This window comes from Carassius gibelio, chromosome B1, assembly GCF_023724105.1.
Source record: "Carassius gibelio isolate Cgi1373 ecotype wild population from Czech Republic chromosome B1, carGib1.2-hapl.c, whole genome shotgun sequence".
Lineage (NCBI taxonomy): Eukaryota > Metazoa > Chordata > Actinopteri > Cypriniformes > Cyprinidae > Carassius > Carassius gibelio.
In genome coordinates, this window is record NC_068396.1 from 1,883,054 (window position 1) to 1,894,210 (window position 11,157).

The 11,157-nt window shown below is 40.2% G+C and overlaps 3 protein-coding genes across 3 annotated transcripts in view; 1 reads left to right on the forward strand and 2 right to left on the reverse strand.

Annotated features, from left to right (window-relative positions):
- cd247 (CD247 molecule) overlaps window positions 1-2,776 on the reverse strand; it is an 11,544-nt gene extending 8,768 nt beyond the window's left edge. Inside the window, exon 1 of the mRNA XM_052544786.1 lies at window positions 2,567-2,776. Coding sequence (XP_052400746.1) covers window positions 2,567-2,627 — 61 coding nt within the window. The 5' untranslated portion in view covers window positions 2,628-2,776. The remainder of the gene's footprint in view (window positions 1-2,566) is intronic.
- A 111-nt stretch (window positions 2,777-2,887) lies between these two features.
- On the reverse strand, window positions 2,888-7,774 carry LOC127948358 (protein CREG1). The gene is made up of 4 exons (XM_052544785.1): window positions 7,404-7,774; window positions 6,525-6,644; window positions 4,309-4,507; window positions 2,888-3,474 (listed from the first exon to the last, which is right to left on the reverse strand). Exons 1-4 carry the CDS (start codon window positions 7,695-7,697, stop codon window positions 3,458-3,460), a joined length of 630 nt encoding a protein of 209 aa, XP_052400745.1. The 5' UTR covers window positions 7,698-7,774; the 3' UTR covers window positions 2,888-3,457.
- Window positions 7,775-9,267: 1,493 nt separating this feature from the next.
- On the forward strand, window positions 9,268-10,232 carry LOC127948360 (late histone H2A.2.2-like). The gene is made up of 2 exons (XM_052544787.1): window positions 9,268-9,360; window positions 9,729-10,232. The coding sequence occupies exon 2, from the start codon at window positions 9,742-9,744 to the stop codon at window positions 10,165-10,167; it is 426 nt and encodes a 141-aa protein (XP_052400747.1). The 5' UTR covers window positions 9,268-9,360; window positions 9,729-9,741; the 3' UTR covers window positions 10,168-10,232.
- The last annotated feature ends 925 nt before the right edge of the window (window positions 10,233-11,157 follow it).

An 11,157-nucleotide genomic window follows, 5' to 3' on the forward strand; every position in this document is an offset into this window, starting at 1 on the left:
GGAATGATGCTGAAAATACAGCAGAGCATCACAGAAATAAATTACACTTTAACACAGATTCACACAGAAAACAGATGATTTACACTGGAATAATATTTCACATAATTGCTGTTTTTACTCAGAATGATGACTCTTTAGAGAGTAGTGTTGTGTATAAAGTGAACTGAAGCGGTCTGTGATGTGTTTGTGTGAATGTGGAGCGCTGGTTAAACACTAATCAACATCTGTCAGGTGTGGGACTCATGTTTGAGTTCACAGAATTTGATCTGATTCTGCAGCGTGTTCCTTGAAATGATGTTTTTCAGCCTGAATTTTCCACCGTGTCTCGTCGTGTGATTCACTGATCTATTAGAGAGGACTCTGACTGTAAACCAAGCTGCTGTCGCCCACTGAACAACACTTTCCACAACATCAGCAGCATCGGATCAAAAACAGCTTCAGCAGAAACACAGACGGCTCTGAACACACACAGAATTAAGTTCAATAAAGCAGAAATAAAGATTCTCTGAAACTGTGAAGCGAAGACTCTTTGAAGACGCTCACGAGTCGAAACAGATGAGATGAACACTGACGCAAAAATTTCCATTTAACAGATCTGATGCTCCGTAATATCTCATTCAGACGTCATGGCAATAGTTATTCTCATTTTATAAATAAATATTAGATGTATATATCATATATGAAGAGTTTATTTGTAAAAAACAATAACTCCCTTTGTTTAAAATATTCAGAAACCATGTTTTTTCTGTTATTTTGTAACCTAATCAAAATAACTCTGCAGTTAGATCGAGATAAATTGGAATGCACAGAAAAAACATGATTTTTTTTTTTTTACATTTTGAAAATGTTTAACTTTTCACACACACACACACACACACACACATAATAAATATACATACACGCACACACACATATAATAAATATATACACACACACGCGCGCACACACATAAATAATAAATATATATATATACACGCACACACACTATGTATATACTTATATGTGTGCTTGAATTTATAATGATTTCGCAATACTAAAATTTTTAATCTAAAACAAGCATCAGATAGACAGTGGAACTGAATTCACCAGCTACTGGTAGAATAAAACTCTATAAACAGTGTGTGTGTGTGTGTGTGTGTCTGTGTGTGTTTCATCTTTCATCTGTGTTTGTGGAAAATCATGAATGGCTGATGAAGTTCTCACAATAATATCATGACATGACTGGAGTGTGTCGGTGGAAAGAGTGAATCAATCCAGTATCATCTGATCTGAGATCAGCGGATCCTCCAGCGTTTCCACTCGACTCTGCTTTACTGGAGATTCACACGGACTGAATCAAACACTGAATCAGCACTGAATCAGCACTGAATCAGCACTGAATCAAACACTGAATCAGCAGTGAATCAGCACTGAATCAAACACTGAATCAGCACTGAATCAAACACTGAATCAGCAGTGAATCAGCACTGAATCAAACACTGAATCAGCACTGAATCAAACAATGAATCAGCAGTGAATCAGCACTGAATCAAACACTGAATCAGCACTGAATCAAACACTGAATCAGCACTGAATCAAACCCAGTGAAACCCCGTGAAACCTCCAGCTCTAAACACACTTTCACACTCAACACTTAAACATTCAGTATGACTCGAGATCGTAGGTTTATTTTACATTCAGCTCTCAAATCAAAACTCGTGAAGTTTGGAGAAGCAGAAGTTTGTTCCGATGTTTCAGCGTTTCTAATAAAAGATAAACACTCAAATCAGCCAAATCTGTTAATAACGAAACCTTTCACTGGACTGAAGTTCATCCACACGGCTGCAGAGTTCATCTCAGTTTTATTTCTGTTCACAATCTCTTTCACAGTAACTTTAGATTCAATCAAGCCTTTGGGATCTTTCTAATATTATTGGTGCTTATAAAACGTATACAATATATATATATAGTGGAGATATTTTCACTCATGTTCTAGATGAAATGTTTCCTGGAGAAATATTAGATTTTTCTGTAAAAAATTAAGAATTAAAATTAATCGAATGCAGAATTTAAAACAATATGTATTTGAAAACGTTTTGCACTGTTGACTTATTGTTTAACTTTTCTTTTTTTACGCAGCAACGAGAGAACAAAGCGAATAACACGAGACAAACAATAACACAGCACACAGAAGACATTTAAGAGTAATTCAAGACACAGAAACTATCTGTTTGTTCTTCAATTCCATATAATCACATATATATATAAATTATATATAAGTATTACAAATTATAATTCTAAATATATTCTGAGTAATAATTAAACCTGGATCGCTTGAGATATAAAAGTAAGAAAGCAGACGGCCGCGGCCTGCGAGCGAAGCACGACCCCAGCTCAGGTCAGCAGTGGACGGCCTTTGACCTCAGGGGGCCAAAGGTCAAACACTGGATTCAGCTGAAAGAGACTTCTGAGCTGATTCTCAATCTTTAGACTGGAGGAATCGCTCGACTCCACAGAAACCTCGACAAAGATGGCGGCCTTCCCTTAACGTATCTGAACACACACACACACACACACTCTCTCGTACCTGACACAGGTGTGATGGACAGCAGGATGACCAGTGCGGACGCTCCTCTCCACGCCATCATTATCCCTTCGTCTGTCTGCTAGTCTGTCGTCTGATGGGCCGCAGGTTCGAGACGCACGAGTGTGTGTGTGTGTGTGTGTGTGACTTCGTTGAAGCTCTAGATCTGCTCTGTGACAGGAAGTGGCTCCTCGAGCTCCACCTGAACATACAGACACGACCCACCTACTGAAACACTGACGACACACACACACACACACACACACGCGGCCTACTCACTCTCAGAGGAAGATCTGAGCGATTAACAGAACAAGAGACAAACAATCCAATCCAAAATCTGCGCTTTAATTCACTGCATCATTACAAAAAAATACACATCAGCATTAGAAAAATAATCACTGAGTAAATATGATTTGACTGGCGTCTGTGTGATTCTACAGGGCTGGAAGACGTCAGATGAGTGTAAAAATACAAGCAAAGTGAGCAGAAACTTGTTTAAGGCTAGAAGCCTTTCCAGTCGGAGCTGCACAACCCAAAAACTTGTTGTGACGTTCACATTTCCTGCTACAGGGGTCAGAAGGGGTCAAAGGTCAGGGGTAAGGACACCTATGAGTGACCGATGAATCACACAAGGCTTTCTTTACATTTCAATCTGCCTTTGGTGTGAATCTGCAAAGGGTTAAATGAAGGCACTTGTGCAAACTGCAAAAATCATTCAGGAGCATTTTACAAAATGCTTACAAAAGAATTAATGTTATGGAGAAATTAACAACATGTGATTAATACATCTCTCACAGACAAACACAGTTCAAACAGAATCAACCTGAGAAACATTGATAAAACCAAGTCTCTTCTGAAACACTCCTTCAGTGATTCTGCTCCGGTTTACCAGGATCACAGCGTGTCACTTCCTGCAGAAACACACACACACACACACACAGCGCGGTCACGTGACGTTCAGCACAGCGTCTGCTTCTGACTGATAACAGCTGCGCTCAGAGCTCATGTGAACAGTATATTCAGCGCTACATCGCTGAGAAGACGATAAATGGACTGTTTCACTGAATCAACTCAAAACTCCGATTCAGTGAATTGTTCACTCAGAAATGTCCAGTCTGCCCTCCCTAATTCACATGATTTATCAAAGAACAATAATGATTTTACTGCATCTTACTTGAAATGAAGCTTCATCTGATCAAACCTGAATCATGTTGTTCAGCTCATTTTATTGCTAGTTAAATGCTAGTTCATGTTGTGGCACTGGACTAAAGGCTACTGATTATAGAACAACTCCCTCCACCCCAAGTACATTTGTTGTGTTCCTGTTTAAAATGATCAGCCTACAAAAAAACTGCTTAGAAATCTCGTTATGCTAAATTATTACCAAATATTGCATTCTTTCGATCTGTGCAGGTTTTGTCTTTTGTTTTGGAACTGACTGATCATAGACATCATTAATCTACGCTTATGCACATCGGTTTTTATTATCCACAAATAATGCTTTTTAATTAAAATAAATGAACTTTACTAGAATTATCCAGATATAATGCTTTTTTCATTCAAAAACTGAATATTATTCAAAATTCGAGATTTATGAGCTCCTCTGTAAAAGACCAGGAACACCAAATGAGTTAAAGGATTTTAAGTACAGCATATTTAGTGCTGATTCACACTGACTGAATGGAACGGAGTCATATAAGTGAATCATCACACAAGTGAAGCTCGATCACGTCTGTTGGACTCACCACTGTGTTTCTGGTACGGAGTGGCTCGGTAATACTCCTCCGGTGTGACGGTTTTCACTCCGCCGAAGTAATCGAGCACCCAGACCTGTGTGATGTTCATCTTGGCGAAGAACCAGTTATGGTCAGTTGGCCAATCAATCATCTCTGGGTGTCTACTGAACAGAGCGGCTTTAGCCACCGATGCCTCACTGCCATTCACCTGAAACAGATTCATCATCACACCATCACTGATTCACACCGATTCACAGTCACACTATCACTGATTCACACCGATTCACCATCACACCATCACTGATTCACACTGATTCACCATCACACCATCACTGATTCACACTGATTCACCATCACACCATCACTGATTCACACCGATTCACCATCACACCATCACTGATTCACACCGATTCACCATCACACCATCACTGATTCACACTGATTCACCATCACACCATCACTGATTCACACTGATTCACCATCACACCATCACTGATTCACACCGATTCCCAGTCACACCATCACTGATTCACACCGATTCACCATCACACCATCACCGATTCACCATCACACCATCACTGATTCACACCGATTCACCATCACACCATCACTGATTCACACTGATTCACCATCACACCATCACTGATTCACACTGATTCATCATCACACCATCACTGATTCACACCGATTCCCAGTCACACCATCACTGATTCACACCGATTCACCATCACACCATCACTGATTCACACTGATTCACCATCACACCATCACTGATTCACACCGATTCCCAGTCACACCATCACTGATTCACACTGATTCACCATCACACCATCACTGATTCACACTGATTCACCATCACACCATCACTGATTCACACTGATTCACCATCACACCATCACTGATTCACACCGATTCACCATCACACCATCACTGATTCACACCGATTCCCAGTCACACCATCACTGATTCACACTGATTCACCATCACACCATCACTGATTCACACTGATTCCCAGTCACACCATCACTGATTCACACCGATTCACCATCACACCATCACTGATTCACACCGATTCCCAGTCACACCATCACTGATTCACACTGATTCACCATCACACCATCACTGATTCACACTGATTCACCATCACACCATCCCTGATTCACATTAAATCAGTCACACCATCACTGATTCACACTGATTCACCATCACACCATCACTGATTCACACTGATTCACCATCACACCATCACTGATTCACACTGATTCCCAGTCACACCATCACTGATTCACACCGATTCCCAGTCACACCATCACTGATTCACACTGATTCACCATCACACCATCACTGATTCAGCATCACACCATCACTGATTCAGCATCACACCATCACTGATTCACATTAAATCAGTCACACCATCACTGATTCACACTATCACTGATTAACACTGATTCACCATCACACAATCACTGATGCATAACGATCACAGTCACACCATCACTGATTCACACTGATTAAGCATCACACCATCACTGATTCACAGTCACACTATCACTGATTAACACTGATTCACCATCACACAATTACTGATGCATAACGATCACGGTCACACCATCACTGATTTACACTGATTCAGCATCACACCATCACTGATTCACTCCAATTCACAGTAACGCCATCACTGATTCACACTATCACTGATTAACACTGATTCACCATCACACAATCACTGATGCATAACGATCACAGTCACACCATCACTGATTCACACTGATTCAGCATCACACCATCACTGATTCACAGTCACACTATCACTGATTAACACTGATTCACCATCACACAATCACTGATGCATAACGATCACAGTCACACCATCACTGATTTACACTGATTCAGCATCACACCATCACTGATTCACTCCGATTCACAGTCACGCCATCACTGATTCACACTATCACTGATTTACATTAATTCAGCATCACACCATCACTGATTCACATTAAATCAGTCACACTATCACGGATTCACACTGATTCACCTTCACACAATCACTGATTCACAATGATCACAGTCACACCATCACTGATTCATACTGATTCAGCATCACACATCACTGATTCACAGTCACACTGTCCCTGATTCATACTGATTCGCACAATCACTGATTCACACTGATTCACTGTCACACCATCACTTATTCACACTGCATGAGGAGAAGAGTGCTGTACCTCCACCACAGAGCCCGACAGGATGATGTGAGCACACAGCGGACTCTGAGGATCAAATCCATGATTCTTACAGTAACTGGTCTGAGCCAGAGACACGGACAGAGATGACTGGGGATTCACCTGTCACACACACACACACACACACACAGATCAGATCATCAGTCGTCTGCAGTGTGTGTTCATTTTTTTACTTCAGCCGCTCAGTTCTGTTGAATGTTGATAAAGTGAAATTGCTGTGTCATGAACTAACAGTCATGTGCTGAATCACACTTACATAAAACCACATCAATGCTATATAGTCATTAATGAAAAAAGTAAAAATAAAACTTTTTTTATTAATTGTCTTCTCTCTCTAACACACGCATATATATGTGTGTGTATATATATATATGTGTGTGTGTGTGTGTGTGTGTGTGTGTATATATATTATAGCACTTTATCTATTTATTTAAAAATATATATTTCTATAATTATTATAATTATTATTTTACAATTAATATAATTTTATTACACTGCATGTTGGTCTATTTTGCTTACATATAATATCTTCTTTCAGAATATTGGAAAGGAAACATCCAAAATACACATTTAAATTATAACATATAGAAAGATGTGTGTTTGCGTGTTGTTCTATTTTACTCCATAATTTGATGAAAGGAAACATCAAAGACACACACTAAAGTTTTGATTTTTTTCATTTGATAAAAATCCAGAATCCTTCTGCAAAAAAACGTGAACTCTAAAATGGCAACAACAACAAAAGTATTTATCTGCTGGAAATGCATGCAAATGAGTGTAGCTACAGACGAATGAGTAAATGTTGATTAGTGTTGTGTAGCTCTATCTGTGTGTGTGTGTGTGTGTGTGATTGGTCCGCACCTGCAGGTCCTGCACCGAGATCTCCAGGTGTGTGAGGTACAGGTACGGGGTTCCGGTTCCGTTGCCCACGGGCCCGTCGCTGATGGAGAAGGCGTTGGAGAACGGCTGTCCTCGGACCGGATCGTGAGTGGAGATCGTGGCCATCGAAGCCCAGTCGCACTTATTGACCACGAACCGGGCCATACGAGCCACCTCCTCATGCGGCGGAACCGACAGAGAGCCACCGAGAGCGGCGACGAGCGCCACACACACCGCCAGCAGCGCGCGACCCTTCATCATCATCATCATCATCATCAGTGAACCAAACCAGCCACTGTAAACAGCCGAGCACACACGAGTATGACCACAGATCACTGACTGAACACTGAACACTGAACACAAATGATTCACATGAGCACAGAGTCATGAATCATGTGAGTCCAGTCCCCGATCACTGTGAACACTAATGATTCATTAGAACTCCGAACACGATTCATTTGATCACACGAGTCATGTGGACTCAACAGATACTCACGTGATCAAAACAGCATCATGTGACTTCAACACGTGGTTACAGAAGTAGCCAAGCCACAAACAACAAACACATTCGGTCAATTATTAAATCTCAGATTTATTTGCCTGGTTGTGTGAGTTTCTGGAATAACATTTTTAGGGATACAGAGTGGGAAGTTTTTATTTATTTATTCTTCTTCTTAATAGAGGTGTTGAGGTCTCTGTTAAGATTATAGTAAATTACAAACTTGCTAAATGAATAATAGCCTAGTATTTGTGTTCTGTCTGAAGAAACAAGCATTCATTTATTTTGGGACTGTGCTTATTGTAAAGTGTTCTGGGTTTACTTTTCCAATTTTGTTAAAATATATTTATATCAAAATTTGTGCATAACCCCTAAATATGTTGCTTTGGTAAGTCTTTGAATCTAGACCCTTCTCAATCTCAATTCATTATCAATTTATTTCTGTTTCTTGGCAAATTTAACATTTAGTTTTCAGGAAAACTCTTGATGTGTATGTAAACTCTAATAATTCTACATGTTAAGACTCTTTTATGGTGATTCTTATAACATGCTTTGATTCATTAATGTATGTGACCCTCGTTGTCTTTTGTTCTTATTCTGTCTTTGCATTTGTATTTGATGACAAGATACTAAACCTGTGAAAGAAATCATAAAATATTTAGTTTTACATTATATTCATATTTTAAGGATTTAATAAAACTACTCAATATTTAAAGAACACTGCATTATAGATGATTTTCTGTAAAGCATCTTTGAAATGTGTTTTGTGAAAAGCAATATGCAAATAACTTCCTTCCTTCATCAAATTCAATGTCCTGAAATTGATCGATATTATATTGTCTTTATTTGATACTCTAAATCTAGCTATTCTAATTCTATTTCATGTGCTTTCTTCTTATTTATAAAAAACCTCTGACACGAGCACTCTCTATTCTATTTCTATTCTAACTCCTTGTTTTATTATATTAAAACCCTTTTTCACAGCACTTGCTCTTGTGTTGGTTAGATTGCTTCTATTGTCCTAAAATTAATTCACTTTGGATAAAAGCATCTGCTAAATAACAAATGCAAATTATAATAAACATTTATATGTCACCTAATAATATAAACAAGTTTATAAGCAAATAGCTGCCATTTGAAACCACTTTATTTCTGAAATACAGTAGGATCATTTTGGCTTCAGTACAGCTTTGATAAATTTTAATCCACTTCAAATTATGACCAGTAATTATTAAATTCTTAACATTTAAAAATAAATAAATCACAAATCTGAGACTCACTCTAATTGATTAATTACGAAATAATCAACTCCGAGCCCTGATTGGCTCCAGCTCGTGTGCACAGGTGAAGCTCAGTTAAACTCAGTATAAAACACAAGAGTCTTCGATGAGAATCAAACAACTTTACTGCTGTTCTTTGTTTGACAGGTGTTTTAATCAGGTAAGTTTAATTTGCCTATTTGTAGTTATTTCTGTAACTTCTTATGGTAGTTAATGTTTGAAATGGATCAAAACCTTTTAAAGTTATCCTAAAACCAAATCAATATCAGTTCTTGACTAAGAAAAACTTTAGGCTTTGTCAGATGTTGACCACTGTAAAATAAATCATTGGGCCTATTTGTCCCGAGGTCGAACCCAACATTCTGTCTTAACGTAATTAACTTCAATTGCACTTTAATATATCTAAGTCAGTTTTGGGCTCTTCAGGCACTTGATCTGACTGTTTTCCGTCAGCTGTGCAGATGCATCGATCACTGTGTTCTTGTAACTTCCATCTTTAAATCCCCTGATCTTCTGAACTTTCCCCAGAGCCGTGTGCATCATGTCCGGACGCGGTAAGAAGCTGGTCGCTGCGCCGAAGAGCAAGTCCTCCTCCGTGTCGCGTTCGACGCGCGCAGGGCTGCAGTTCCCCGTGGGTCGCGTCGCGCGTCTCCTGCGGAAGGGGAACTACGCGCCGCGCATCGGCTCCGGGGCATCGGTGTACCTGACCGCGGTCATCGAGTATCTGTGCGCGGAGGTGCTGGAGCTGGCGGGCAACGCGTGCCGCGACAACAAGAAGCTGCGCATCGCGCCGCGTCACATCCAGCTCGCGGTGCGCAACGACGAGGAGCTGAACGCGCTGCTGGGCGGCGTCACGATCTCGGAGGGCGGCGTGCTCCCCAACATCCAGGCGCAGCTCCTGCCCAAGAAGACCAAAGCCCCACGGGACCCTGCCAACCCCAAAGACGTCCAGTCCCAGGACTTCTGAAGCGGACTCCGCTCGAGCACTTGACTGATGGTGGTTTTAACTTTAATAAATCTGTTTTCTCTAAAGTCTGTCTGGTTTTGGTCTTGAGCTGCATCTGAAGTTCCTGCTGGAGGATACACCATAGACACATCACAGAACTTCAATGGGATCTATTGGTTTAATGGAAACCGTGAAGGTACCTGTGGGCATCTACTGATTATTGGTCACCCTCGGTTTGTAATGAGTGTCCCAGAGCACTATAAAGGTGTGGGGGGGTTGTTCTTATATATGGGTAACAAGTTGGTTGGCAACTGTAGTTGAAGGCTTTAAGCTGGTCACAGGTTTCTGAAGTCCCACATAAAACCTCAACTGGCCTCATCTTGGTCTCGTCTGTGGTTTTTAGGTCCTTTTATGCTTGTAGCCTTCAAACATGAACTTTGAGCAGACTCTGTGATCAAACGGAAGGTTCTTAGAAACTCTTGAACCATTGTCTCAGTGTTCAACACTAAAGCTCTGTGTGACATGTATTTCTGCAATAAACAGTGTTTACCAAAATACACTTCAAAGTACAGCTAGTGTTTTTGTATTTTAAGTACAGGCTAAAAGCAAATATGAGATTCTAGCTCCTGATTCATAATCTAATGTTTAATAGTTTTTTTTTTTTTTAATAACAATCTCATTCCTAGCTGAGCTTTCAGGATTTTTTTTTTCCCCCACCGTTAATAAAGGATTGGCAGTGATCCTCAAATCTGACTCGATCATCTTTCCTGCAGAGTTTAGCTCTAACTCCAAACCGTGTCTTCAGGATCAATAGAAAACCACCGGTGTGTGTGTGTGTGTGTGTGTGATCAGGACTGGAGCTGAACTCTGCAGGAAAGAGGATCTCCTGAACCAGATTTGAGGATCACTGAAGAACCATTTTGCTTCCCACAGAACCTTTGACTCTTCAGGTCTCTAAAGCACCAATGTTTCTTAGTGTGGAGAACATCGTGATCATAAGAACCGTTTCCT